A 25,821-nucleotide genomic window follows, 5' to 3' on the forward strand; every position below is an offset into this window, starting at 1 on the left:
AACAACAGCAAACACAACAACAATAGAGCAACATCAGCAAATACGACATGTACAATATGGTGGTAAAAGTAATAGCAAATAAGCAGTTAGCGAAAATAAAAAATAATACAGAAATGACAATGAGCATTATTACACTAAAAATGGAGCAATACAAATACCAATAGAAATAGCGCTATTGATAATGAACAATACCAATACTTTACCTTTATTATCAACAATACAGTTGTTCAAATGCAACAATACATATACGTAATGATAACTTGAGATACGAAAGAATGCAGAAAAATGGAGGGGAAGAAAGAGAAGCAACCTACAATAACCTTGTAGATTGTTATAGTAACAATAGGTTAAGCTTTGTCAGAGTGCCGTGTGTTATACCCAGTTTACCCTAGGGCAACAACATTAATATATGTTTGATGAAACGTGATTATGTGCATGAGTGTATGTGTGCATATGTACTTGTATATGTACAGTATGTGTATATCTGTGTTTGTACAGTGAATGTATATGTACAGTATGTGTATATGTGTGTTTGTACAGTGAATGTATATGTATAGTATGTGTGTGTTTGTACAGTGAATGTATATGTACAGTATGTGTATACAGTATGTGTTTGTACAGTGAATGTATATGTACAGTATGTGTATATGTGTTTGTACAGTGAGTGTATATGTACAGTATGTGTATGTTTGTATAATGAATGTGCGTGTGGATGTACAAACTTTGTGTGTGTAAATATGTACTGTATTTGTATATGTATGTGGGAGCGTAGGTACGTATGTATGTATGTGAGTATATGTGAATTTGTGTGTACAATACATTTGACTCCCAGTGTGTGTGGGAGCCAGAGTACGGCCCCAGCCTCCCCGAGAGCCCAACCCACAAACAGTAGGTGTGGTGCCCAGGGAACCAGGGACCACCGCCCCCACGCAGCCAAGCCGGACAGCGACAGGAACCCCAGAGCCCGGCCCACCGCGCCGCCCACAAGGGCCAGCAGCAGGCCGCAGACAGACGCACCCGGCAGAGGACAAGGCACGAGAAAAGCAGGGGACAGCCAGACTCCAAGCCAGTGAGAGACCACACCCCACACGGGCAGAAAGGCGGGACGCCCGGCCGAGGGGCCCGGAGACCCCCCGCAACCGGACGGGAAGACCACCCCCGCCCCACCGGCAAGCAGGTCCCCTTGAGCCCACCCCCGGAGAGGGCGGCGAGGCCAGCCCCCGGCCACCCCACCCAAGTCGGCCGCCACAGGACCACCCAGCACGGGGCCACGGGAACCACCCACCCCACCCGCGGGACCCCAACGATGGAGATAGAACAACCAGCAACCGCCCCGCCGAGTCCCCCCCCTGAGGTAGGGGGAAAATAAAAAATAAAATTAATAAAATATATTAAAAAAATAAATAAATAATTAAATATATTTTTAAAAAAAGAATTAAAAGAAGATCACAGACATGCTGACACACAAGGTCACTACCCCAACAACTGGCCGACTCGCAGCACCTCGGAAAACCTTGCAGCACCAAGCTACCACAGTAGACGCAGGGAGACTAGACCCAGCAGGCCCCAACCAAGACGGACACCCGGAAGGGATGGACGGTGGGACCCAGGAGCTCCAGATACGCAGTCCGGATGCAGTAGCCTGAGGCGCCGACCCCCACCTGACAGGCAGGCCCAGAACGTACCCCCAGAAATATACATACATATCTATATACATGCACATACACATGTACACATACACATATATACATATACATAAATATACATACATACATACACACATATACATACATATACACAGCTTGTCAGCCCCGACAACCACCACGCGCGCGCGCTGCCACCAGTCACAACATCAGCCACCCTCCTGCACTAGACCCAGCAGCCACGGGCACCCACACCACAAACAAACGGCAGCAGAAACAGCAGCCACAATACCCCCAGACAGCCAGCACCACCCAATCAAATCAAATCAAAGCGATCAAAAAAAAAACTGCGACTGGCAACCACACGCCAACAGGATCACGGAGACCAGCCAGCGCCAGCCAGCCCAAACGCCAACACGCAAACAAGAGACACCAACACCCTCCCCCACCAAAAGACCCCACCACCCCAACCCAAACCCGCACAAACACACCACCGCCCAAACAACTGAGACACGGCATCCAGACCAGACGCCGCGCCGCCACCACATCAAGTCACCAACAGAGACCCCACAGGACTTATTTCAATTCTTAGTTTTATCTTTATTACCTCTTGTGTAATTTATTTTTATCCCATATTTGTTCCCACTACCGAACCTTAAAGGCCTACTGAAACCCACTACTAACGACCACGCAGTCTGATAGTTTATATATCAATGATGGAATCTTAACATTGCAACACATGCCAATACGGCCGGGTTAACTTATAAATTGCAATTTTAAATTTCCCGCCACACTTCCGGTTGAAAACGTCTAGATATGATGACGTGTGCGCGTGACGGAATCAGTTGATGCGGAAGTATTGGTACCCCATTGAATACAATACAAAAAAATCTGTTTTCATTTCAAAATTCCACAGTATTCTGGACATCTGTGTTGGTGAATCTTTTGCAATTTGTTTAATGAACAATGGAGACTGCAAAGAAGAAAGTTGTAAGTGGGATCGGTGTATTTGTGGCGGACTACAGCAACACAACCAGGAAGACAGAGATGGATAGCAGACGCGTTAGCCGCCGAACTCACCTTAACTTCCTCCGTCTCGCCGACCGCATCTGTGATCGGGTGAAGTCCTTCGTCGCACCGTCGATCGCTGGAACGCAGGTGTTGATGAGCAGATGAGGGCTGGCTGGCGCAGGTGGATAGCTAATGTTTTTAGCATAGCTCTGTGAGGTCCAGTTGCTAAGTTAGCTTCAATGGCATCGTTAGCAACAGCATTGTTAACCTTCGCCAGGCTGGAAAGCATTAACCGTGTTTTTACATGTCCCTGGTTTAATAGTATTGTTGATCTTCTGTCTATCCTTCCAGTCAGGGATTTATTTATTTTGTTTCTATATGCAGTTAAAGGCCTACTGAAATGAATTTTTTTTATTTAAACGGGGATAGCAGATCTATTCTATGTGTCATACTTGATCATTTCGCGATATTGCCATATTTTTGCTGAAAGGATTTAGTATAGAACAACGACGATAAAGATTGCAACTTTTGGTATCTGATAAAAAAAAGGCTTGCACCTACCGGAAGTAGCGTGACGTAGTCAGTTGAACATATACGCAAAGTTCCCTATTGTTTACAATGATGGCCGCATGAAGTGAGAGAGATTCGGACCGAGAAAGCGACAATTTCCCCATTAATTTGAGCGAGGATGAAAGATTTGTGGATGAGTAAAGTGCAAGTGAAGGACTAGTGGGGAGTTGAAGCTATTCAGATAGGGAAGATGCTGTGAGAGCCGGGGGTGACCTGATATTCAGCTGGGAATGACTACAACAGTAAATAAACACAAGACATATATATACTCTATTAGCCACAACACAACCAGGCTTATATTTAATATGCCACAAATTAATCCTGCATAAAAACACCTGCGTGTTTGTTATGCTAGCTCCTAGCTCCTCTGCTAGCTCCTAGCTCCATAGAACACGCCAATACAATTCAAACACCCGATCAACACACACAATCACTCAGCCCAAAAGACCGTTCACCTAACCCAAGGTTCATAAAGCTTATATATTTAAAAAAAGTTACGTACGTGATGCGCACATACGGTCAAGATATCGAATGTTTAGCAGCCAAGGCTGCATACTCACGGTACCTGATATTCAGCTGGGAATGACTACAACAGTAAATAAACACAAGACATATATATACTCTATTAGCCACAACACAACCAGGCTTATATTTAATATGCCACAAATTAATCCTGCATAATAACACCTGCGTGTTTGTTATGCTAGCTCCTAGCTCCTCTGCTAGCTCCTAGCTCCATAGAACACGCCAATACAATTCAAACACCCGATCAACACACACAATCACTCAGCCCAAAAGACCGTTCACCTAACCCAAGGTTCATAAAGCTTATATATTTTTAAAAAGTTACGTACGTGACGCGCACGTATGGTACGGTACGTGTTATGCTAGCTCCTAGCTCCTCTGCTAGCTCCTAGCTCCATAGAACACGCCAATACAATTCAAACACATGATCAACACACACAATCACTCAGCCCAAAAGACCGTTCACCTAACCCAAGGTTCATAAAGCTTATATATTTAAAAAAAAGTTACGTACATACGCAAAAAAAAGCCAAAGCTGCATACTCACAGTAGCACGTCTGCGTCTTTGTCATCCAAATCAAAGTAATCCTGGTAAGAGTCTGTGTTGTCCCAGTTCTCTACAGGCGTCTGTGTATCCAAATCAAAAGTCCTCCTGGTTAGAGTCTCTGTTATCCGAGTTCTTCCATCTTGACTGCATCTTTCGGGAATGTAAACAAAGAAGCGCCGGCTGTGTACTGTTGTGCTGACTACGTTCGAAAAATACGTCCATTTCGCACCGACAACTTTCTTCTTTGCTTGCTCGGCTTCCTTCTCCATAATGCAATGAACATGATTGAAACAGATTCACGAACACAGATGTCCAGAATACTGTGGAATTATGAAATGAAAACAGAGCTTTTTCGTATCGGCTTCAATGTGGAAGGCATACCCGTGTTCGCCGGGCTACGTCACACGCATACGTCATCCTCAGAGGCGTTTCGAACCGGAAGTTTAGCGGCAAATTTAAAATGTCACTTTATAAGTTAACCCGGCCGTATTGGCATGTGTTATAATGTTAAGATTTCATCATTGATATATAAACTATCAGACTGCGTGGTCGGTAGTAGTGGGTTTCAGTAGGCCTTTAAGCACAATGCTATCACGTTAGCTTCGTAGCTAAAGTGTTTCGTCGATGTATAGTCGTGGAGATAAAAGTCACTGTGAATGTCCATTTCGCGTTCTCGACTCATTTTCAAGAGGATATAGTATCCGAGGTGGTTTAAAATACAAATCCGTGATCCACAATAGAAAAAGGAGAGTGTGTGGAATCCAATGAGCCAGCTTGTACCTAAGTTACGGTCAGAGCGAAAAAAGATATGTCTTGCACTGCATCTAGTCCTTCACTCTAACGTTCCTCATCCACAAATCTTTCATCCTCGCTCAAATTAATGGGGTAATCGTCGCTTTCTCGGTCTGAATCTCTCTCGCTGCTGGTGTAAACAATAGGAAAATATGAGCAGTCCTTCCCCCGGTGTCGTCACGCTACTTCCGGTAGGGGCAAGGCTTTTTTTTATCAGATACCTAAAGTTGTGATCTTTATCGTCGTTGTTCTCTACTAAATCCTTTCAGCAAAAATATGGCAATATCGCGAAATGATCAAGTATGACACATAGAATGGATCTGCTATCCCCGTTTAAATAAAAAAAAATCATTTCAGTAGGCCTTTAAGTTGGAGTCCTTAATCTCATTATATGCAAATATATTGGCAATAAAGTCCCTTATATTCTATGTAGTTGATGGAGAACCGCCCCAGATCTGCTCGCATAGTTGGAAGTACAGCAAAACAACTCTACCGTAACCACTTCTTCCACCTGCGTCGACTGCTTGTCTGTACTTTCCACAAATCGCTTTCAGTTTAGTGCTGATAGTTGTTTTTGTGATTTCCTCTTTCCGATGTGGAAATTCCTCAGATGTCTCTCCAAGTCTGTACCGTTCCAAAATAGGGTAAGAATGTCACCATACTTGGACTGGCAAGTTTCCCAGTCAACACTTTGAGTTTTGTTAACTTTAAAGGCCTACTGAAAGCCACTACTACCGACCACGCAGTCTGATAGTTTATATATCAATGATGAAATCTTAACATTGCAACACATGCCAATACGGCCGGGTTAACTTATAAAGTGCAATTTTAAATTTCCCGCTAAACTTCCGGTTCGAAACGCCTCTGAGGGTTGACGTATGCGCGTGACGTCAATCATTGAAACGGAAGTATTCGGACACCATTGAAGTCAATACGAAATAGCTCTGTTTTCATCTCGTTATTCCACAGTATTCTGGACATCTGTGTTGGTGAATCTGTTGCAATTTGTTCATTGCATTATGGAGAAAGAAGCTGAGCAAGCAAAGAAGAAAGTTGTCGGTGCGAAGTGTCTATTTTGCGAGGGAAGTCAGCAACAACACGTACACAGCCGGCGCTTCTTTGTTTACATTCCCGAAAGATGCAGTCAAGATGGAAGAACTCGGACAACAGAGACTCTAACCAGGAGGACTTTGATTTGGATACACAGTTGCGATAACGTGAGTACACAGCTGCGCTTCCAAACATTTGATCGCTTGCTATAACTAGCTCGAGCTAGTAGCTAGGAGCTAGCATTAAGATTAATTTGTGGCATATTAAATATAAGCCTGGTTGTGTTGTGGCTAATAGAGTATATATATATGTCTTGTGTTTATTTACTGTTGTAGTCATTCCCAGCTGAATATCAGGTCCCACCCGCGCGCTTCCAAACCTTTGATTGCTTGCCAGTACGTGCGTGTCATGTACGTAACTTTGATTAAATATATAAGCTTTATGAACCTTGGGTTAGGTGAACGGTTGTTTGGGCTGAGTGAGTGTGTGTGTTGTGCAGGTGTTTGAATTGTATTGGCGGGTTATATATACAGGATCCCGTCCATATTACCCGCTCGAGCTATAACTAGCTCGAGCTAGTAGCTAGGAGCTAGCATAACAAACACCTAGGTGTTTTTATGCGGGATTAATTTGTGGCATATTAAATATAAGCCTGGTTGTGTTGTGGCTAATAGAGTATATATATGTCTTGTGTTTATTTACTGTTGTATTCATTTCCAGCTGAATATCAGGTCACCCCCGGCTCTCACAGCATCTTCCACTCCCCACTAGTCCTTCACTTGCACTTTCCTCATTTAAAAATATTTCATCCTCGCTCAAATTAATGGGGAAATCGTCGCTTTCTCGGTCTGAATCTCTCTCACTTCATGCGGCCATCATTGTAAACAATAGGGAACTTTGCGTATATGTTCAATTGACTACGTCACGCTACTTCCGGTAGGGGCAAGCCTTTTTTTTATCAGATACCAAAAGTTGCGATCTTTATCGTCGTCGTTCTATACTAAATCCTTTCAGCAAAAATATGGCAATATTGCGAAATGATCAAGTATGACACATAGAATAGATCTGCTATCCCCGTTTAAATAAAAAAAATTCATTTCAGTAGGCCTTTAAACTCCAAAACGATGCTTAAAAGTAGCTTTACTCCTCTGTCAATCCACATATATAATTCTTTCTTGCCGTGACTCATTATTTTTGCTATATGCCGGCTCCAGAAATGACGTTTCGGATGTTTCTGATTGGATAAAATGGTCTTAAGTCCTAGGCTACAGCGCCCCCAGTATTTTGGCATGCATATGACACTCAGTGTATGCGTTTGCTTGGGGACAGAGATAGTTTTTTAAATGCGCACGTGTGGCTGGATAGCTTGTAAAGACGTTAGTTTAGGCGGTGGCTCTGTTGTTAAGGCAGCCGCCTTAACAACAAAACACTGCAGGAAACCCTGTATAAGTTGATGTGAGACAATTCTACTTCCATATGGTTACTACTTTTTATTTGACACAGCGCTAATATGCACAATCGCTAAACTCAACAAAAAAGGTAAGGCATATGATTTCCGCGTTAACGTAGTCAAATAATTGGCCAATAAAAAGGAATTCGCTGTTAAACGCAGAAATTGACATAATTCTGAGTGAAATGTTGTCATTGTGAAGAGAAGAAACATTTGTTAGGAAAAATAATGATTAGTACCGCTCATTTATCCCCGAAACAATCAACTGCCCCGTCCTGAACTAAACAATGTGGATATGGCCACAAACAGCGACTAAATTGTGATACTAAAGTTAGCGAGAATAATCCATACGTCCACAACACATCTCATCTGCTTGTGTTGTTGTGAACGACATCATCCATGTAAGATCAATGTACAAACAGGACTGCAGGCGCAACTTTAGAGGCGTTCTTTTTTTCTTTTCTTTTTTAACAGCCTCAAGTCGTTTGCATATGTCAAGCGGAGAACAACACCACACTTCCCCCCCTTTCCCAAAACAGCGTGGTGCGCCACTTGCGGTCAACCTGTGCTATCTAAATAAACGTTGTTTTTTTTTAAAGTACTTTTAAGCACTTATTGAATGGGGACAAGCGGTAGAAAATGGATGGATGGATGATACATTTACATGACTTAAAATACTGGTCTAAATTGTCCAAAGATGTATTGCACCAAATACTAATACATGTGAGAGAGTTTGCATTTGATTAACAAACATTGTGTCATTTTCTGACACAATAAGCACACAATCTATGGTGGTGAAATAAGTGTAAAGGGTAGAAAATGGAGTTAAAAAATAAATAAATTGGAAAAACTGAATGTTATTTTTTTCCTGTATTGCTCTTATGTTAATTAATTGCTGTTACTATTATTAATTTACTTGCTGTTTATTCATTACTAATTTATGTGCATTGTCATTTTGAATTATATTTTAAAGTTGAGTTTTGGAGGTGCAATTAATTGTTTTTATTCATCGTGATTTCAATATCAACCAAAATAATCATTATTATTGTTGCCATAATCGTCTTGATATGGAAGCGCTAAGAACTCCCAACAAAGATGGTGGGGAGAAGACACTGTCGAAGTGGAGGCACGTCAATACGAAAGCGGTTTGAAGATGGTCTGTAAAACAATCAATGCAACATGTTGACAAAAGAACCACCATTGCATGTTATGTAGACCACAATGAAGTGTTTTAAATGTAGCCCACAAAAACATGTGACCCCATTAAGAAACTTATTTATGACTTACAATTTAGACTTATTTTTGTTTATTTTGTTGATACGTCGTATTATTTCTGAATAAAACACTGTAGTTCTAAACTTATTTGATTTGCTTTCATTCAAACTTTGTTTTTTTCCCCTACTTTTTGCAAATGCACCATAGCCAAATGTGCAAGTTTGACATTTGGTAACATAATGTTTACGGCGAACTTGAAGCCCATTTGTTTGCTGTCCCTCAGAACAACCAGGTGGTCGGAGTGGGCAGTGGCTCCACCATTGTTTACGCAGTGGACAGACTGGGTGAGCAGCTTATTAATGGGGACATATTTTGTCTCCAACTAAGGATGCATGCTTTAAATTTTGAAGCGTGTGTTCAACAACTCTGTCGTGTGTATGTTGCAGCGGAGAGGGTGCGCCAGGAGAAGCTGAACATCGTGTGTGTTCCCACCTCCTTCCAGGTCATGTTCACGTTTTGTAATGAATCAATTTTTTGCCCACAGTCGGTTTATAACTCTGTTTCTCCGCCCTCCCTCAGGCCCGCCAGCTGATTCTGCAGCACGGTTTGGTGCTGTCTGACCTGGACAGACACCCCGAGGTATGACGCGCTCCTTCATCGGTGCAATCGAAAGGAGAGCGCCTCAGTTATTTGGGACTTAACAGTGCAGCTGTGTTTTACTGAAACCAAGTGTAAAGTTACCCTGCATAATACAAAATGTACTGAAGTAGTACTTGAGTACAGTAATCCCTCGTTTATCGCTGTTAATTGATTCTGAATATGACTGAAGTAGGAATCCTAATTTATACATCAAATATTTTCATTGGTAGAGCATAAAAATCCTGTTTCAGTACATTTTCAACATTATCGGAGCCATCTATAATAATATTGATAATACACATACAAAATAACACCCTTTAGTCACTTTTACACTCTTTTAAGCCAATATAGTAATGATGCCTTAGGCTGAGCCAATCAGTGGCCGCGACACTGAACAGCATGCTTTGATTGGTTTGGTCTCCTCTTGTGGCCAATACTGCAATATTAATATTTTAGTTCATTTAACCAGTTTTATCATTTGGGGCAAAAATGTTGCCCACACTTTTTTTCTGCAGGCAAGCTACTTTTCAATTGACCAAGTTGAAGGGATCTACCTCATTCATATATATAATTAATATGTATTTATTTATGAAATAGAGGTTTTTGTTACCAAGTTAAAGGTGTTTAATGATAATACAAGCATGTTTAACATATAGATTCCTTTATTTCATGAAGACAAGAATATAAGTTGGTGTATTACCTGATTCTGATGACTTGCATTGATTGGAATCAGACAGTAGTGCTGATAACGTCCGCATTTTCGAATGGAGGAGAAAAAAAAGTCTTCCTTTCTGTCCAATACCACGTGAAAGTGGTTGGTTTTTGGCATCTTATCTGTCCAGTTTCCATACTACTTTTTATACACTTTACAAGAAATACATTGGCGGCAAACTCCGTAGCTTGCTAGCTTGTGCACGCCAGCCTTCTGAGACTCTTATTTTGTTAGCGCAGGCAGGCTGAGGCGCTTTTATTGTGAAGATAGGAACTGAGCAGTCAGACTTTAGAGTTTTGACGGCAGGTACGGCGCGAGAGTCTGTTGAAATGAAAAGTGTTTTTCGCCTTCCTGTCGGTCATTTTTTCTTAATAATGAGCTTGCAGCAGCCAGCGTCATCTCACAAGACTCTCGGGTGCCGTGAATGTCCATCAAGTGACAAAAGTGACGTCTTGAAGATTGATGATCGCTAATTTTTAGTTTTTTAATGCCTGCCTGGCGATCGACCGACACACTCTTTCCCATTGACCGGTAGCTATCGACGTAATGGCACACCAGCTGTAGAATATGTTAAAAAAAAATCTGCGCTGTCATGAAGCCTCAAGTCAGGTGAAACTCAAAAAATGTGAATAAAGTTAGTTTAGTCCAGCAATTATATTTACAAGGTGAAACTAATATAGGACATTGGCTCATAACATCTAACTTTCATGGTTATGGCTTCCAGTTTATGACAACCTCAGTTAGATTCAATGATACAAAATTGTTTTCTACTTAATTAACTGCAAAACAAGTTAATAAACATTTTTACCAATTATTTTAAACTGTATTACCGGTACTAGCAGAATCACAAATATGTATATTTTACCACTTATTACATTTTTCCCCAAAAACTATTTTAAACTTTGACAGACAAGACCATTTACAAAACTTTTTTTTTTTTACTTTATGAACAGCAGAAGATGGTTAGACCACATTTTGAAACTTTGTAATGGTCAAGACTATTTACAAACATGTTTCTAAACTTAATTAACAGCAGAACAGGTTTATAAACTTTGACACCCAAGAAAGTTTACAAGCATTTTAAAAAGTTCAGAACAAGTTAACAAATAAAATCTACTATTTTAGACTTTATTAACAGCCAAGCCCATTTACAACATTTTTTTCAAAAGACTGACAGCAGAATAAGTTCAGATCGCATGTTTATACTTTAACAACCAACATTCTTTTAAATTTGTATTAACAAAGAACAAGTTAGCAAACAAATGTACGTACTATTTTAAACTTTAGCCACAAAGGTTATAAACATTTAAAAAAAATATATTGGAGCAGAGCAAGTTAACATAAACAACTTTACGAAGTATTCAAAACTTTAACAGTCAAGACCATTTGTTGAATTTCATTAACAGCAGAATAAGTTAACAATCATGTTTACCACCTATTTTAAACCTTATTTTTATATATATAACAATTTTTTTAAATTTTTTTATTGTTGTCTTTTCCGGAAGTGTCCACATCACAGGCAAGCTGCCTCTGCCACAGACAATCCTGTGCATCTTGCTTACGTCATCACATCCTGTTTCGGCAGTACTGTTTCAGTGTTGAAAGTATTTTCAGGTGACTGAATTTTTGGTGCATCACTGAAAAAAAATTTTTTTTAAGGTGCGGAGGCTTTTATTTTGCTGTGACACTGTGCCATAATTAAATACATGTAAGGGAAACCCTGCTTTATTAACAGAACTAGTTAACAAACAAGTTTACCAACTATTTTAAACTTAAGCCAAGAAAGTTTATAAACATAAAAACAAATATTGGAGCAGAACAAGTTAACATAAACTTTTTAGCAAGTATTAAAAACGTTATTAACAGCCAAGACCATTTAGATTTTTTTTTACCATCATTAATAGCAGAATAAGTTAACAAACATGTTATAAAAAAAGTTTGGTTTCCTGTTTTCATTATATCTTGTTAGGAAGTGACTTTCTTCTGACAATTGGATATTACGGTGCCACCTATTGCTTTACCATGCGCTGCCAATGTGTCCACATCGCAGACATGTTGCCTGTGCTACAGACAATCGTGTGCGTCTTGCTTACGTCATCACAACATCCTGTTTCAGCAGTACTGTTTCAGTGATCAGTCGTTTTCTTGTGACTGAGGTTTTGGTGTGTCAATAGTGCGTAAATAGTAAGCTATATTCTTCCATTCATACAATATATTACTTAAATTTGTTGTCACATTAAAAACCCTAATTTTTAAGGTGCGCTGGCTTTTATTTTGCCATGGCAGTACACCATAATCAAATACATGTAAGGGAAACCCTGCTTTATTAACAGAACTAGTTAACAAACAAGTTTACCAACTATTTTAAACTTTAGACAAGAAAGTTTAGAAACATTTAAAAAAAACTTTAACTAGTAGAAATGTGGCGATTATGTCATGTAAGATGCCACTGCGTTCCAATCGATCGGCCACTGATCATTACTGGCCAAATTCTGTGAAAAATTGCTAGATCCCAATCGGTGCCTATTGATGATCACAAATAAATATCACTTGAAGCTCATACCTTGCAGCTTGGTCCTTTGTGTTGACTGCTAGCAGCCACTGCTAACGGTTTGTTTATGTAGGAATCAGATTTTTTGGCCAAGTCTTAGTTCAATGCAGAGCGGCACCTTAATGTTATTATCCCTTCCATTGCGGCACACAAACTGCATTTGTCACAAGTTTTAATATCACAGTGGAACTGGAGAAACGGGCTAAAAATTTAACACATGGAGTAAGAGAGCAGCAGATGACAAGCAAACATGCTAAGCTAGCTTGAAACAACAGAAGAATAAGTGCTTAGTTCACTTTAGCAAACATGAAAGTTTAACCGCCTTACAGATATTACCAGGAAATTAACAAGTAGATTAATAAAAGTCCAGAGAGAGGATCATATGCAACTGAAGTGCTTCGTTCCTGTGTCTGTCGTGTGTCACTGCCAGGCGATCGCGGAGAGGGTTGGACTGGTCCATAAACTGATGCTGTTGATCCCCAGGGTAGTACAGTGTATGAGTGATACACTGTATGATTAAATCAATATTGTTTTCATAAAATCTGTTTTTTGTTTTTGTTAATGTTTAAAAATTCAGTGAATAATACTGTGGACTTTGACTTTATATTGGTTCAACAATTGTATGAAATAAAACAGAATAATGACATAGTTTAAATATTTAGTTGACATTGTTAAAATGCCTTCATGTGTTTTTATTGTTATTGTGATTAAAAATTAAAAAGCAAGATCATTTACTGATCTGAAATATTTTGAAGCAAATTGTATTGGTACCCGTACAATTACTGGTTCACTTCCGAAAAGGTAAGAACTGCCAAGACACGTGGGGGCGTGGTTATGGGCGTGGTCAACATGACATCATTGAGTAGTTTGCATAACTTGCTTTGATGATATTATTTTCTTTAAAAAAGGCTAAAAAAATGTGTACATGCATTTAAAACAATTTTGTTATTATTAATTAGTATTAACATATCTATTTTTAATTATTTTCAATTGTTGCTGCTTTTTGTACAATCTAATTTGTTAAGATTCTTTTTGAGTGTTTACAGACTTTTAATGACTTTTTTTTAAAGATTAAAAACAACTCTGAACACATCACGATGTTGCACTAGTTTCAGTTTCTCTTCTTAAAATCCGCCACTCTCCTCTGAATATTTGCACATTTTGTAGATGGCTGTCCGCGGGTATATTTGGGATATATTAAACTAACGTCTACATCACAGACATGCTGACAACACTCCAGACAGTCACAATGGCGTGCGTTTTTCTTTACATCCGGTTTTGGAGATTTTTTTTGGTGGTCAAGTTTTAGGTACATTTTTTGTAGATAGTGCGCAAATAATAGGATATATATATATATATATATGTGTGTGTGTGTGTGTGTGTGTGTGTGTGTGTGTGTGTGTGTGTGTGTGTATATATATATATATATATATACACGGGTAAAAGCCAGTAAATTAGAATATTTTGAAAAACTTGATTTATTTCAATAATTGCATTCAAAAGGTGTAACTTGTACATTATATTTATTCATTGCACACAGACTGATGCAATCAAATGTTTATTTCATTTAATTTTGATGATTTGAAGTGGCAACAAATGAAAATCCAAAATTCCGTGTGTCACAAAATTAGAATATTGTGTAAGGGTTAAATTTTGAAGACACCTGGTGCCACAAACTAATCAGCTGATTAACTCAAAACACCTGCAAAGGGCTTTAAATGGTCTCTCAGTCCAGTTCTGAAGCCTACACAAACATGGGGAAGACTTCAGATTTGACAGCTGTCCAAAAGGCAACCATCGACACATTGCACAAGGAGGGAAAGACACAAAAGGTTATTGCTGAAGAGGCTGGCTGTTCTCAGAGCTCTGTGTCCAAACACATTAATGGAGAGGCAAAGGGAAGGAAAAACTGTGGTCAGAAAAAGTGTACAAGCGATAGGGATCACCGCGCCCTGGTCAAGATTGTGAAAAAAACCCCATTCAAAAATGTGGGGGAGATTCAGAAGGAGTGGACAGCTGCTGGAGTCAGTGCTTCAAGATCCACCACCAAGAGACGCTTGAAAGACATGGGTTTCAACTGCCGCATACCTCGTGTCAAGCCACTGTTGACCAAGAAACAGCGCGAAAAGCGTCTCACCTGGGTTAAGGAAAAAAAGAGCTGGACTGCTGCTGAGTGGTCCAAAGTCATGTTTTCTGACGAAAGCAAATTTTGCATTTCCTTTGGAAATCGAGGTCCCAGAGTCTGGAGGAAGACAGGAGAGGCACAGGATCCACGTTGCCTGAAGTCTAGTGTAAAGTTTCCACCATCAGTGATGGTTTGGGGTGCCATGTCATCTGCTGGTGTCGGTCCACTCTGTTTCCTGAGATCCAGGGTCAACGCAGCCGTCTACCAGCAAGTTTTAGAGCACTTCATGCTTCCTGCTGCTGACCTGCTCTATGGAGATGGAGATTTCAAGTTCCAACAGGACTTGGCGCCTGCACACAGCGCAACATCTACCCGTGCCTGGTTTACGGACCATGGTATTTCTGTTCTAAATTGGCCCGCCAACTCCCCTGACCTTAGCCCCATAGAAAATCTGTGGGGTATTGTGAAAAGGAAAATGCAGAATGCCAGACCCAAAAACGCAGAAGAGTTGAAGGCCACTATCAGAGCAACCTGGGCTCTCATAACACCTGAGCAGTGCCAGAAACTCATCGACTCCATGCCTTGCCGCATTAACGTAGTAATTGAGGCAAAAGGAGCTCCAACCAAGTATTGAGTATTGTACATGCTCATATTTTTCTTTTTCATACTTTTCAGTTGGCCAACATTTCTAAAAATCCCTTTTTTGTATTAGCCTTAAGTAATATTCTAATTTTGTGACACGGAATTTTGGATTTTCATTTGTTGCCACTTCAAATCATCAAAATTAAATGAAATAAACATTTGAATGCATCAGTCTGTGTGCAATGAATAAATATAATGTACAAGTTACACCTTTTGAATGCAATTACTGAAATAAATCAAGTTTTTCAAAATATTCTAATTTACTGGCTTTTACCCTGTATATATATCAAGTCATACTGTAACAACCAGCTAATGTTAATGTTTTATGCCTGTGTGGTTTGGATTTGATGTCAGTTTTTCCCATGTTTACAAACACACCGTCCATGCCGCAAAGGTGATTTGCGGAGAATGAGGAAGTGTTGTGTGTCCGAGTATGCGCTAAACTAGGAAAAGGAGAATTAAGAACTCTGTAATGAAAGAATTTAAATGAACAAAGTTTGACGTCACTTCTGCTCAACTTCCACCAGCTGGATGTTGCCATCGATGGAGCAGACGAAGTAGATGCACATCTGACATTAATTAAAGGTGGAGGGTGAGTTTGCCTTCTTGACGACCGTAAAGCTCTACCCCATTACTTAGATTTTATTTATTTATCTCAGCGGCTGTTTGACTCAGGAGAAGATTGTAGCTGGCTGCGCTAAACATTTCATCGTCATCGCGGATTACAGGTTTGTGTCTTGCGTAAACCAAGTGTGATGGGAGCTGAAATCGCGGGTTACTCACCAAGAATTCTCTATCCACTCTCAGGAAGGACTCCAAGGCTCTGGGCCAGCAGTGGAAGAAGGGGGTTCCCATCGAGGTGGTCCCCATGGCCTATGTCCCCGTCTCCAGGAGGATCGTCCAACTCTTTGGAGGGGAAGCCAATTTAAGAATGGCTGTCAGTAAAGCTGTAAGTTGAATTATATTTACAAACTTTTTGACTTGGGGCCGCATTGGGCTAAAGAAATGTAGTTACATTACTGCATGTAAAGTAACTATATATATGTGTACATATTAATCAATTATATTAATATCATGGATATATAATTGATATAATTGGATGTACCTTGTTTATTTCAATGACGACCTCCTTAAAGTTTTGTAATCAATCAGACATAGCAAGCAGCTAAAATGCACCAAACATGGATACGTGTGGAGTGGTTTGCATTTATCCCATCATGCATTGCAGGAGATTTAAATGGGTGTATTTTTAAATTATGTGTTGTGCTTGGACATGTTTTATAATACCGTATTTTCCGCACTATAAGGCGCACCGGATTATAAGGTGCACCTTTAATGAATGGCATATTTCAAAATGTTGTTCATATATAAGGCGCACCGGATTATAAGGCGCACCTATGCATCCATTAGATGGAACTGCACTAAAGGGAATGTTAAAAAAACAGTCAGGTCAGTCAAACTTTATTAATAGATTACAAACCAGCCTTCTGACAACTCTGTTCACTCCCAAAATGAATAAACAGCTGATTTACTCGTGTTACGGTAAATCAAATGTTAGTGCTATCACAATATAGTAACACTCGAAATAGTGCAGAGCAATAACAATATATCAATAACTCAACGTTGCTCAAACGTTAATGTCACACAACACAACACACAAAATAAACATGTAAAGCTCACTTTATTAAGTTATTCCTCATCCACGAATCCCTCGAGTTCTTCTTCTTCAGTGTCCGAATTAAACAGTTGATTGAATGCGGCATCCAAAATGGAGTCAGTGTCGCTGCTGTTGTCCAGCACTTCAGTGACAATTCCTGCCTTCCTGAAAGCTCGGACCACAGTTGAGACTGAATCAGCCCAGGCATTTACGATCCACTGGCAGATAGTGGCGTATGTCGTCCGGCGCTGTCTCCGTTTTGGTGAACGTGTGTTCGCCTTCTGTCATCCACTGTTCCCACGCAGTTAGCAGTCTAGCTTCGAATGTCCTGTTGACACCAATATCTAGCGGCTGGAGTTCTTTTGTCAATCCACCCGGAATGACGGCGAGTATTGAATTAAGCGCGTAAGCGTGTCTCTTAATGTGATGTTATGAGCTAGCGAATATAACAACTACACTACCCAGCATGCTACGGGAGTGACAAGCATGCGCGGTAGACCTGAGAAGCGTTGTTGTATGTCGTCATGCCGGCAGTTAGAATGTGGTTATGAGCACGCTGTGAGTAAACGTTGAGAACTCAACCAACACGCCTCGTCTGCATTATTTATAATTACACAGACAACACACTTAATAGGAGCCATTTTGGGGTCTTTACATAAACACACAAATGGAAATGAAACATCATATATCCCAGCACGCACCGCGCGCTTCTTCTTCTACGGGGGCAGCTGCTTAAAAAAGATGGCGGCTGTTTACCGTAGTTGCGGGACCTAAACTTTTTGAAAATGAAGTTTGTTGTGGCTCAATATTTGTCCATGTATAAGGCGCACCGGATTATAAGGCGCACTGCACTGTCAGCTTTTGACAAAATTGGAGGTTTTTAGGTGCGCCTTATAGTGCGGAAAATACGGTACCCACAAAGTTCAGTGGTGTGCCGACTTTTTGTGTCTTTTTATTTGCAACATGATTAAAAAAGGCTGTATGTATTGGGTCATATATAATATTGCTGGGGCAGCACGGTGCGACAGGGGTTAGTGCATGTGCCTCACAATACGAAGGTCCTGAGTAGTCCTGGGTTCAATCCCGGGCTCAAGATCTTTCTGTGTGGAGTTTGCATGTTCTCCCCGTGACTGCGTGGGTTCCCGGGTACTCCGGCTTCCTCCCACCGCCAAAAACATGCACCTGGGGATAGGTTGTTAGGCAACACTAAATTGGCCCTAGAGTGTGAATGTGAGTGTGAATGTTGTCTATCTGTGTTGGCCCTGCGATGAGGTGGCGACTTGTCCAGGGTGTACCCCGTCTTCCGCCCGAATGCAGCTGAGATAGGCTCCAGCACCCCCCGTGACCCCAAAAGGGACAAGCGGTAGAAAATTGATGGATGGGGCATGCTTTTCAAAATGCAATTCACGGTCATTAACCTGAATTACTCACTATGTCCACAGTGTGGTGGCAAAGTTGCTGCAATTAAACCGTCAGATATTCAAAATGTAATTGGAGGCGCCCCGCGGAACAGATCCCTTTTATTATTGGGCCGCACTTTGGACACCCATGGTTTACAGTATATGGGAAATATTGTGCCAGTCTCTCACTGATCTCTGCATATTTGTGGGTGTCAGGGTCCCGTGGTGACAGACAACAGCAATTTCATTCTGGACTGGAAGTTTGTGGGCGCTCAGAAGTGGAAGGACATAAACTGTGCCATCAAGATGATTCCAGGTGAGACACCCCACACTTTGTTGTCCGTGCTCAGTGTGCTGACGCACGTTCTACCCCCAGGGGTTGTGGAGACGGGACTCTTTGTCGGCATGGCTGAGCGAGCCTACTTTGGAATGGAGGACGGAAACGTGCTGATGCGGGATGCCCCCGTCAACTGAGGAGTTGGACCCGGCGTGCCCTCCTTGGAAGTAGACACATCTCATGATTTTACTCACCATGCAAGTGTGTCTTATTGGTATTTTCCACTTGATGTGGAAAGTTGTGAGTTATTATTGCCAGAATGCTTGCAAAGCAGCCTTGACCCGAGCTGCTGTTTGTGTTCAGAATGAAACAAACACACAATCGTGTTATTTCTTGTGCTAAGTAGAAACGATATGGATGGAAAACAGATCGTTTTTGTCTGTAATAGAATCAAGGTTGTAGTAATAAGGAATCAATATAGTACTATCTATCTAATTCACAGGATGAAGTAAGTAACTTCCTGTGTTCTTACACATGCCTCCCTCCATTAGTGCCTGTCAAGTCCACATGTTTACATGCTATTTTCAAAGAAGCGACTACATCACTTTGTCTTTCCGGTGGATATTTTGGAGGTGTTTTGACTTGATTGTTGCATGACTGTTGTATATCTTAAAGCACTGTACAATGGGACGGCGTGGCGAAGTTGGTAGAGTGGCTGTGCCAGCAATCGGAGTGTTGCTGGTTACTGGGGTTCAATTCCCACCTTCTACCTTCCTAGTCACGTCTGTTGTGTCCTTGGGCAAGACACTTCACCCTTTGCCTCTGATGGTTGCTGGTTAGCGCCTTGCATGGCAGCTCCCGCCATCAGTGTGTGAATGGGTAAATGTGGAAATACTGTCAAAGCGCTTTGAGTACCTTGAAGGTAGAAAAGCGCTATACAAGTATAACCCATTTATTTATTTATAACAATGCAGTCTGCAAGGTGTTTCAGATATGTCCCTCTTTGCATCCATGCCATGTTTTGCACCAGCATTTGAATTAATTCATTCTTAAACAAAGTGACTGATTGATGGGTACACTTGTTTTTTTTTGCTTTTGAAACAAAACAAGACCAAAACAATGCACGTGCCTCTGTTTCAATTCAATGCTGTTTGTTCCATTTATCTTGAAAATAAACAAATCAGTGTTGCTATCTGGTGTTTTGTGTAAACATACTGAAATGTGGATTTAAATTCGAAGGAATGATTTGAATGCCATTTACCTATCTTGCCACATGATGGCGCTGTAAAGAGAAAACGTCATTATTGTTATAAACAATGAAGTCATCTGTTCAATGCGTTTAGCCTAATCCCAAAACTGAGTTTCTCCTCATCAAAATGTCACTAAAAATATTTTTGTATACAAGTTTGTTTGCTTTGTGGCATTAACATTTCTTCATATTTATTTCTAAATAATGAAGAAATTATCAGGTACTTGTATTTTGGGTTTCATCTCGTCAAAGTTGTCAACATAACTCGTGACCAGGAAGAGGAAAAGCAGCCACTAATCTTCAATGCAGCCACGTTGGTGCTTTTTCGTCGACCGACTTGACGACCACCGATGATTGACAGCAGCACACACCTATTAAGTTAGCGCTTGTCGTAACTCTCGGCCAATCACGTTGCTAGTCACCCCCATCGTCAATTTGATTGGACAGACGGGAGACATCCGAGTCCGTTCAGGAGCTTGGATGACTTTACTGCCCCTGCAAATCGCCCCTGTGCGCATGCGTCAGTTTGACTGACGGGTAACTTGGCGAATGAAACGCACTGTTGTTGAGGACGGCAGTTTCGGCGGGCTTCACCGAGACTGACAAGGAGGTGGTCCAATTGCGTTGTGCTTAGTATGCGACCCAGCAAGACCGACATTTGGTCGACCAATGAAAAGTGCCAAATTACTTTTTTAAGGCACGCGTGTTTTGAATGTCCAATTGTGTGTTAGAAATAAGGCGGGACTTAAAGCGTAACGGCGACAAGTCTTGCGTCAACTATAAAGGCAATAACAGCGCGTTACCGCGGGTGGACGGTGTGTGTTTACTTAGCCAACTGAACACAAGGTAACTTTAGGGCACGCCGCGTCTTTTTTTTTATACATTTGTACCTTAGCGTGTTTAATGATTTATTATGCATGTTAACATTCACACGGCCAGTGGCATGTAAATATCATGGCTCACTAATGTGCCAGTCTTACAAATGGAAAGGGGGCTTCACTTTGGAAAGGTGAGCATTTCCTTGCTGGTCCTCCTGCTGCTGCTGCTCGAAGTGCCCACCGGGCTTGGGTCCTCGCACACCCCGGGCTCCACAGCCGCCGCCGCCAGGAGGGAGCCCCAGCTCGCCGGCCGGGGCTTGGGATCGACCCCGGTGGACGATGGAGACGAAGTCATGAAGCTCCATCTGGAGAAGGTGGTCGGTGCTCCAGCCATAGCGGCGGCAGACGTGACGGTGGAGGATGACGACGCCGGAGAGGCCGACGAGGCGTCGGGAGGAAGTAACGGAGAAGTCCCGGTGGGGAGGTAAGGACTCGGCTAATGTCATGTTTAGCTAGTAAACACTCCACGTCACTTTTCATTCAAAGCTGCCTCCCAAACTAACAACAAAGTGGCCCAAATTGCTAAACGGTCAACAAATCCCACAATATTTACATTTATTATCACTTCAGTCACTTTTAAACCCACGGTATAATTGCTTTTATTCTAATATCTTCGAAACCAGCTAAATGTAACCTTTAAGCTAGCAGAACAAGTCTGCACGTGTACCATCAGACATGTTTGTTGACTAAGTCTCAACATTTACCTTTTATGTTCTTTTAAATATGCCATCATTTGTCTGAAGTCACTCTAGAAATGATTGGGAGTTAAAACAACAACAAATAAGCAAAACATTATTAAACGGTAAAGCTTTTGGAACGTGTAATTCATATTTAAAGTCATAATTTGTCGTGTGTTATTCTGAACATGTTATTTTTTTTTGGTGCTATACTTAATTTTTTGTGAAACTTAGTTTGCTTACAAAGTGGACTATTATGTGCTATAAATGTCTCATGGTTGTCTATTTTAGGGCCATTAAAGAACTTCTTGGGCCCATCTAGTGTTTGTCATAGCTGCACTGTGATCCACCCGCACTATTGGCCACTCGTTTTTTGTTCATGTACACATTGCAAGGTGATTTATTAGGAAGTAAATGAAAGATATGGCAAGCAGAAAATCGTTCATATTGTTTGTTTTCCCTAAAAGGTGCATTGCGGCTATAAAGTGTGATTTATCAAATTACTCGATTAAACGAACAAACTAATGGATAGCTGCATTCTTAATGGAATGTATGCATTTACAGTGCATCTGCTTCACTTTCTTCCACATTTTGTTATGTTACAGCAGGGGTAGGGAACCTATGGCTCTAGAGCCAGATGTGGCTCTTTTGATGACTGCATCTGGCTCTCAGATAAATCTTAGCTGACATTGCTTAACACGATAAGTAATGAATAATTCAGCTGGTAATCACAGTGTTAAAAATAACGTTCAAAATATAAAACATTCTCATGCATTTTAATCCATCCATCCGTTTTCTACCGCACCTGTTGAAGAAGTCACATTAATGGTAAGAAGTATTTTATTTATTATTGGTTAGCTTCAGAATAACAATGTTATTAAAAAGAATAAGAGACTTATTATACTCTAAAAATGTTGGTCTCACTTAAAAATGCACACATTTAGTTGTATTCAGTGTTAAAAAATATTATATGGCTCTCACGGAAATACATTTTAAAATATTTGGCTTTCATGGCTCTCTCAGCCAAAAAGGTTCCCGACCCCTGTGTTACAGCCTTATTCCAAAATGGAATACATTACTTTTTGTCCTCAAAATGCTGCAGTAAATACCCCATAATGACAATGTGAAGCAAATCGATATTATTAAAAACACCCTAAAAAAATGACATGTACATAATATTTGAAATGAACAAGGACTTTTCTGTTTGCCATAACCCTTTTCTTCTAATAAAAAAAACTATTCCCTGTTTGCCACCACACAGATCTCAGCACCCACACACCACCGCTCTCATGTACACTCTACTGCAGCAGCCATGCAGAAACTATGTTCGCCTATTTAAAGTTTCGGGCACTCAATGCGGTCCGGATTTTATACATTTTCATTAGTTACTCTAATCAGTTTATCCGTGACACATTAAATGAATAATCCATGCAACACAATATAAATCAAAGCGTTTTTCTAATCCAATTAATTGATTGAATTGATAAATCGTTGCTGCCTTGTTGTCAACCACTGAACTGAGTCGATCTACGGTTTGGACCTGTTGGTACTATTAAGACATGAATGAATGCTGGACACCACTAAAACATTTTAAAGGGCTATATTTAATTTGACAAGGTTCACCCCAAATTGCCAACATACCTACGTCGGTGGGGGCGTAGTCAATATTATAATTTGCAGAATCTGTGATGATTCATATATATATATATATATATATATATATATATATATTTTAAAAAGCTAAAAAAAAAAGTTATACATACATTTAAAATAAAGGTGTTATAACTAATTAGCATTAACATATATGTATGTATGTATGAAATCATTTTGCAACCGGTTTTGGCAGTGCTCTTTTTGGTAATCAGTCTTTTTCGGTGCATCACTAGTCAGTAGTATGCAAATAAAAGGCAATCATTCAATCAAAGTTTACTTATACAGCCCTTAATTACAAACGTCTCAAAGGGCTGCACAAGCGACAACAACATCCTTTGCTCTGAAAAAACTGAACCCAATGGGAACAAAGTGAAACCCTGGAAGGGAACCCCCCGCCCCTCCTTGGGTGGCCGGTGCGATGGATGCCGAGTGGATACGGTCAATAATGTGAGAGTCCAGTCCATATTGGGGCCTATATATAGCCATTCATACATTATATTACTTAAATTTGTTTTCGCTGAGAAACAACCTAGTTTTTGAGGTGTGGTGGCTTTTATTTTGCTGTGGCGGGTCTGGCCCAATCAATTACTGTTTGATATTTGTAACTTTTGCGTTAAATCTGTTGAACTCTCTTTTATTCGCAACCAAAACTCGGACATTGATTTTGTCCTCATTTGAATGTTTGCTGCAGTGTGTGTTTCATGCCTCCATCGCCTGGTTCCCCTCCCTCATGGCCCGCCACGAGTACTGATACTTCAAGTATTCTTCCCTCACTGCTCAATTATTCCGTGTGTAGTACTCTAAACACGCTTGTCTGTCTTTTCCCACCAGCACATAGCTCAAAATCTTTTCTGACATGAACTCGCTGCTCCTAATTCTTGATGATAAATCAGTTTCCTGTCCAACTTCTTATTGATGAGGTTCTCGCTCAAAAGAGAAGATGTCAGTTGTGCTTACAGGCCCCAGGAGCCACACTTCAACCACTTAACACTGCCAGGTTTTATGAGCTTTAATCTATAGATCCTATACCATGGTATTTTGAGGAGGTAAATATTTGCCTCACACTGATGCCAAGCATTGTTTTCCCTCCACACAAGCGCACACCTGCCAGTGGCTTCTACGCCAGCATCAAGAGGAAATCAGAAGTCATTAGGCAGGCAGTTAGCACTGATAGAAGCAACTAATTCCCCCACCGGGCTCCTTGGCAGCGTTCACCCTGTCAGTGGTCACACCTCGACGCTGAGCTCGCATCTGCCGCCGACTTTCTGATGTATGTTTTATTAGTGCATCTTTGATTGATGAGTGGGAACAGGATCCATTTTATGGAGCAGAAAATACTTTTAAAAGTAGTGCTTCACCGGTAATCCGTTCCAAAAGGTCAAAGACGATGGAGCTTGAGGGGTGCTGCAAAAATAGGTGTGCCAAGTTTGTGGTATTGTATTTTCAAAAGACTTGAGGCTGTAATTGCTGTCAACGGTGCATCTACTAAGTATTGAACAAAGGGTCTGTATATTTATGTACATGTGATTTTTATTGTTAATACATTTGCAATAATTTCTACATTTATGTTTTTTTGGGGTGCTGAGTGTAGATTAATGAGAAAAATATGAACTTTTTTGATTTTTATAAGGAAGCAAACTTGATTTGCCCTCTGTTGCCTTTTTGTAAAGTTTGTGGTGCCTACATTGCTTCAAAATGTTACAAAAGCTACAAAACATCAATACGTTGTAAAATCATTCAAAAGTCCACCGATTCCGTAAACAAGTGATTTGATTTGGAAGAAAGTCTACCACAACAACAACAAGCATGCTAACAGTGATATATGTAGTCAACATGTAAAAGTCAAAAAAGGAAAGCTTATCCATGATTGAGATCAAACCACATAGAAGGTGTGAATAATTTAAATAAAAAAACATGTTGAACAACAACAAGCACAAAGAAGATGACAGATTTTTCTGTTTTAATGAACACTATGACAACTTGACAAGAGATGTTCTTTTTGCGGTGCATCGTTTTCCCATCAATACGGCATGAGGACATACACTTCCTGAAAATGTGTGTGTGTGTGTGTGTGTGTGTGTGTGTGTGTGTGTGTGTGTGTGTGTGTGTGTGTGTGTGTGTGTGTGTGTGTGCTCACTCTTTTGTGTCTCATTGTGATAGTTACTCCTGCTTTGCCTCCCCCACAGTCTTACCTTCACATGCATGTTGCTACCTCATGTTGTCCTCTGAGGTTTACATGGGAGTGGACGTGCTTTCCATCCATCTGCCATCTGAGGATTGGCATTGAACTTTGCTAATGCCATGTAAATATAAAAAAAACATGTAAATCACGGCACAGCCCAAACAGGCTTTACTTAAAGGGGTTATATTTTCTACATTTAAAACACTTCACTGTGGTCTACATAACATGTAACGGTGACACAGTTGACTTACATTATAAGGCTAAGCTAGATACACAACAAACCGAGCTAACATTGCTAAAGTGTCTAACACATTTCTCACCTATTGTTCTTACTCCCTGTTTCATTGTCTCCTCCATTGCCATAAATAGTAGTCAC

General features: G+C 40.6%; 2 protein-coding genes across 2 annotated transcripts in view; both read left to right on the top strand.

Annotated features, from left to right (window-relative positions):
- Nucleotides 1-6,092: 6,092 nt before the first annotated feature.
- Nucleotides 6,093-19,996, top strand: LOC133645742 (ribose-5-phosphate isomerase-like). The gene is made up of 9 exons (XM_062040603.1): nt 6,093-6,305; nt 9,087-9,147; nt 9,250-9,305; nt 9,383-9,442; nt 16,000-16,064; nt 16,132-16,200; nt 16,280-16,421; nt 18,746-18,845; nt 18,906-19,996. The coding sequence occupies exons 1-9, from the start codon at nt 6,108-6,110 to the stop codon at nt 19,001-19,003; spliced, it is 849 nt and encodes a 282-aa protein (XP_061896587.1). The 5' UTR covers nt 6,093-6,107; the 3' UTR covers nt 19,004-19,996.
- A 669-nt stretch (nt 19,997-20,665) lies between these two features.
- LOC133646713 (eukaryotic translation initiation factor 2-alpha kinase 3-like) overlaps nt 20,666-25,821 on the top strand; it is an 82,437-nt gene continuing 77,281 nt past the window's right edge. The window contains exon 1 of the mRNA XM_062042409.1: nt 20,666-21,357. Within this exon, the coding sequence (XP_061898393.1) occupies nt 21,038-21,357 (320 nt within the window). The 5' untranslated portion in view covers nt 20,666-21,037. The remainder of the gene's footprint in view (nt 21,358-25,821) is intronic.

This window comes from Entelurus aequoreus, linkage group LG03, assembly GCF_033978785.1.
Source record: "Entelurus aequoreus isolate RoL-2023_Sb linkage group LG03, RoL_Eaeq_v1.1, whole genome shotgun sequence".
NCBI lineage: Eukaryota > Metazoa > Chordata > Actinopteri > Syngnathiformes > Syngnathidae > Entelurus > Entelurus aequoreus.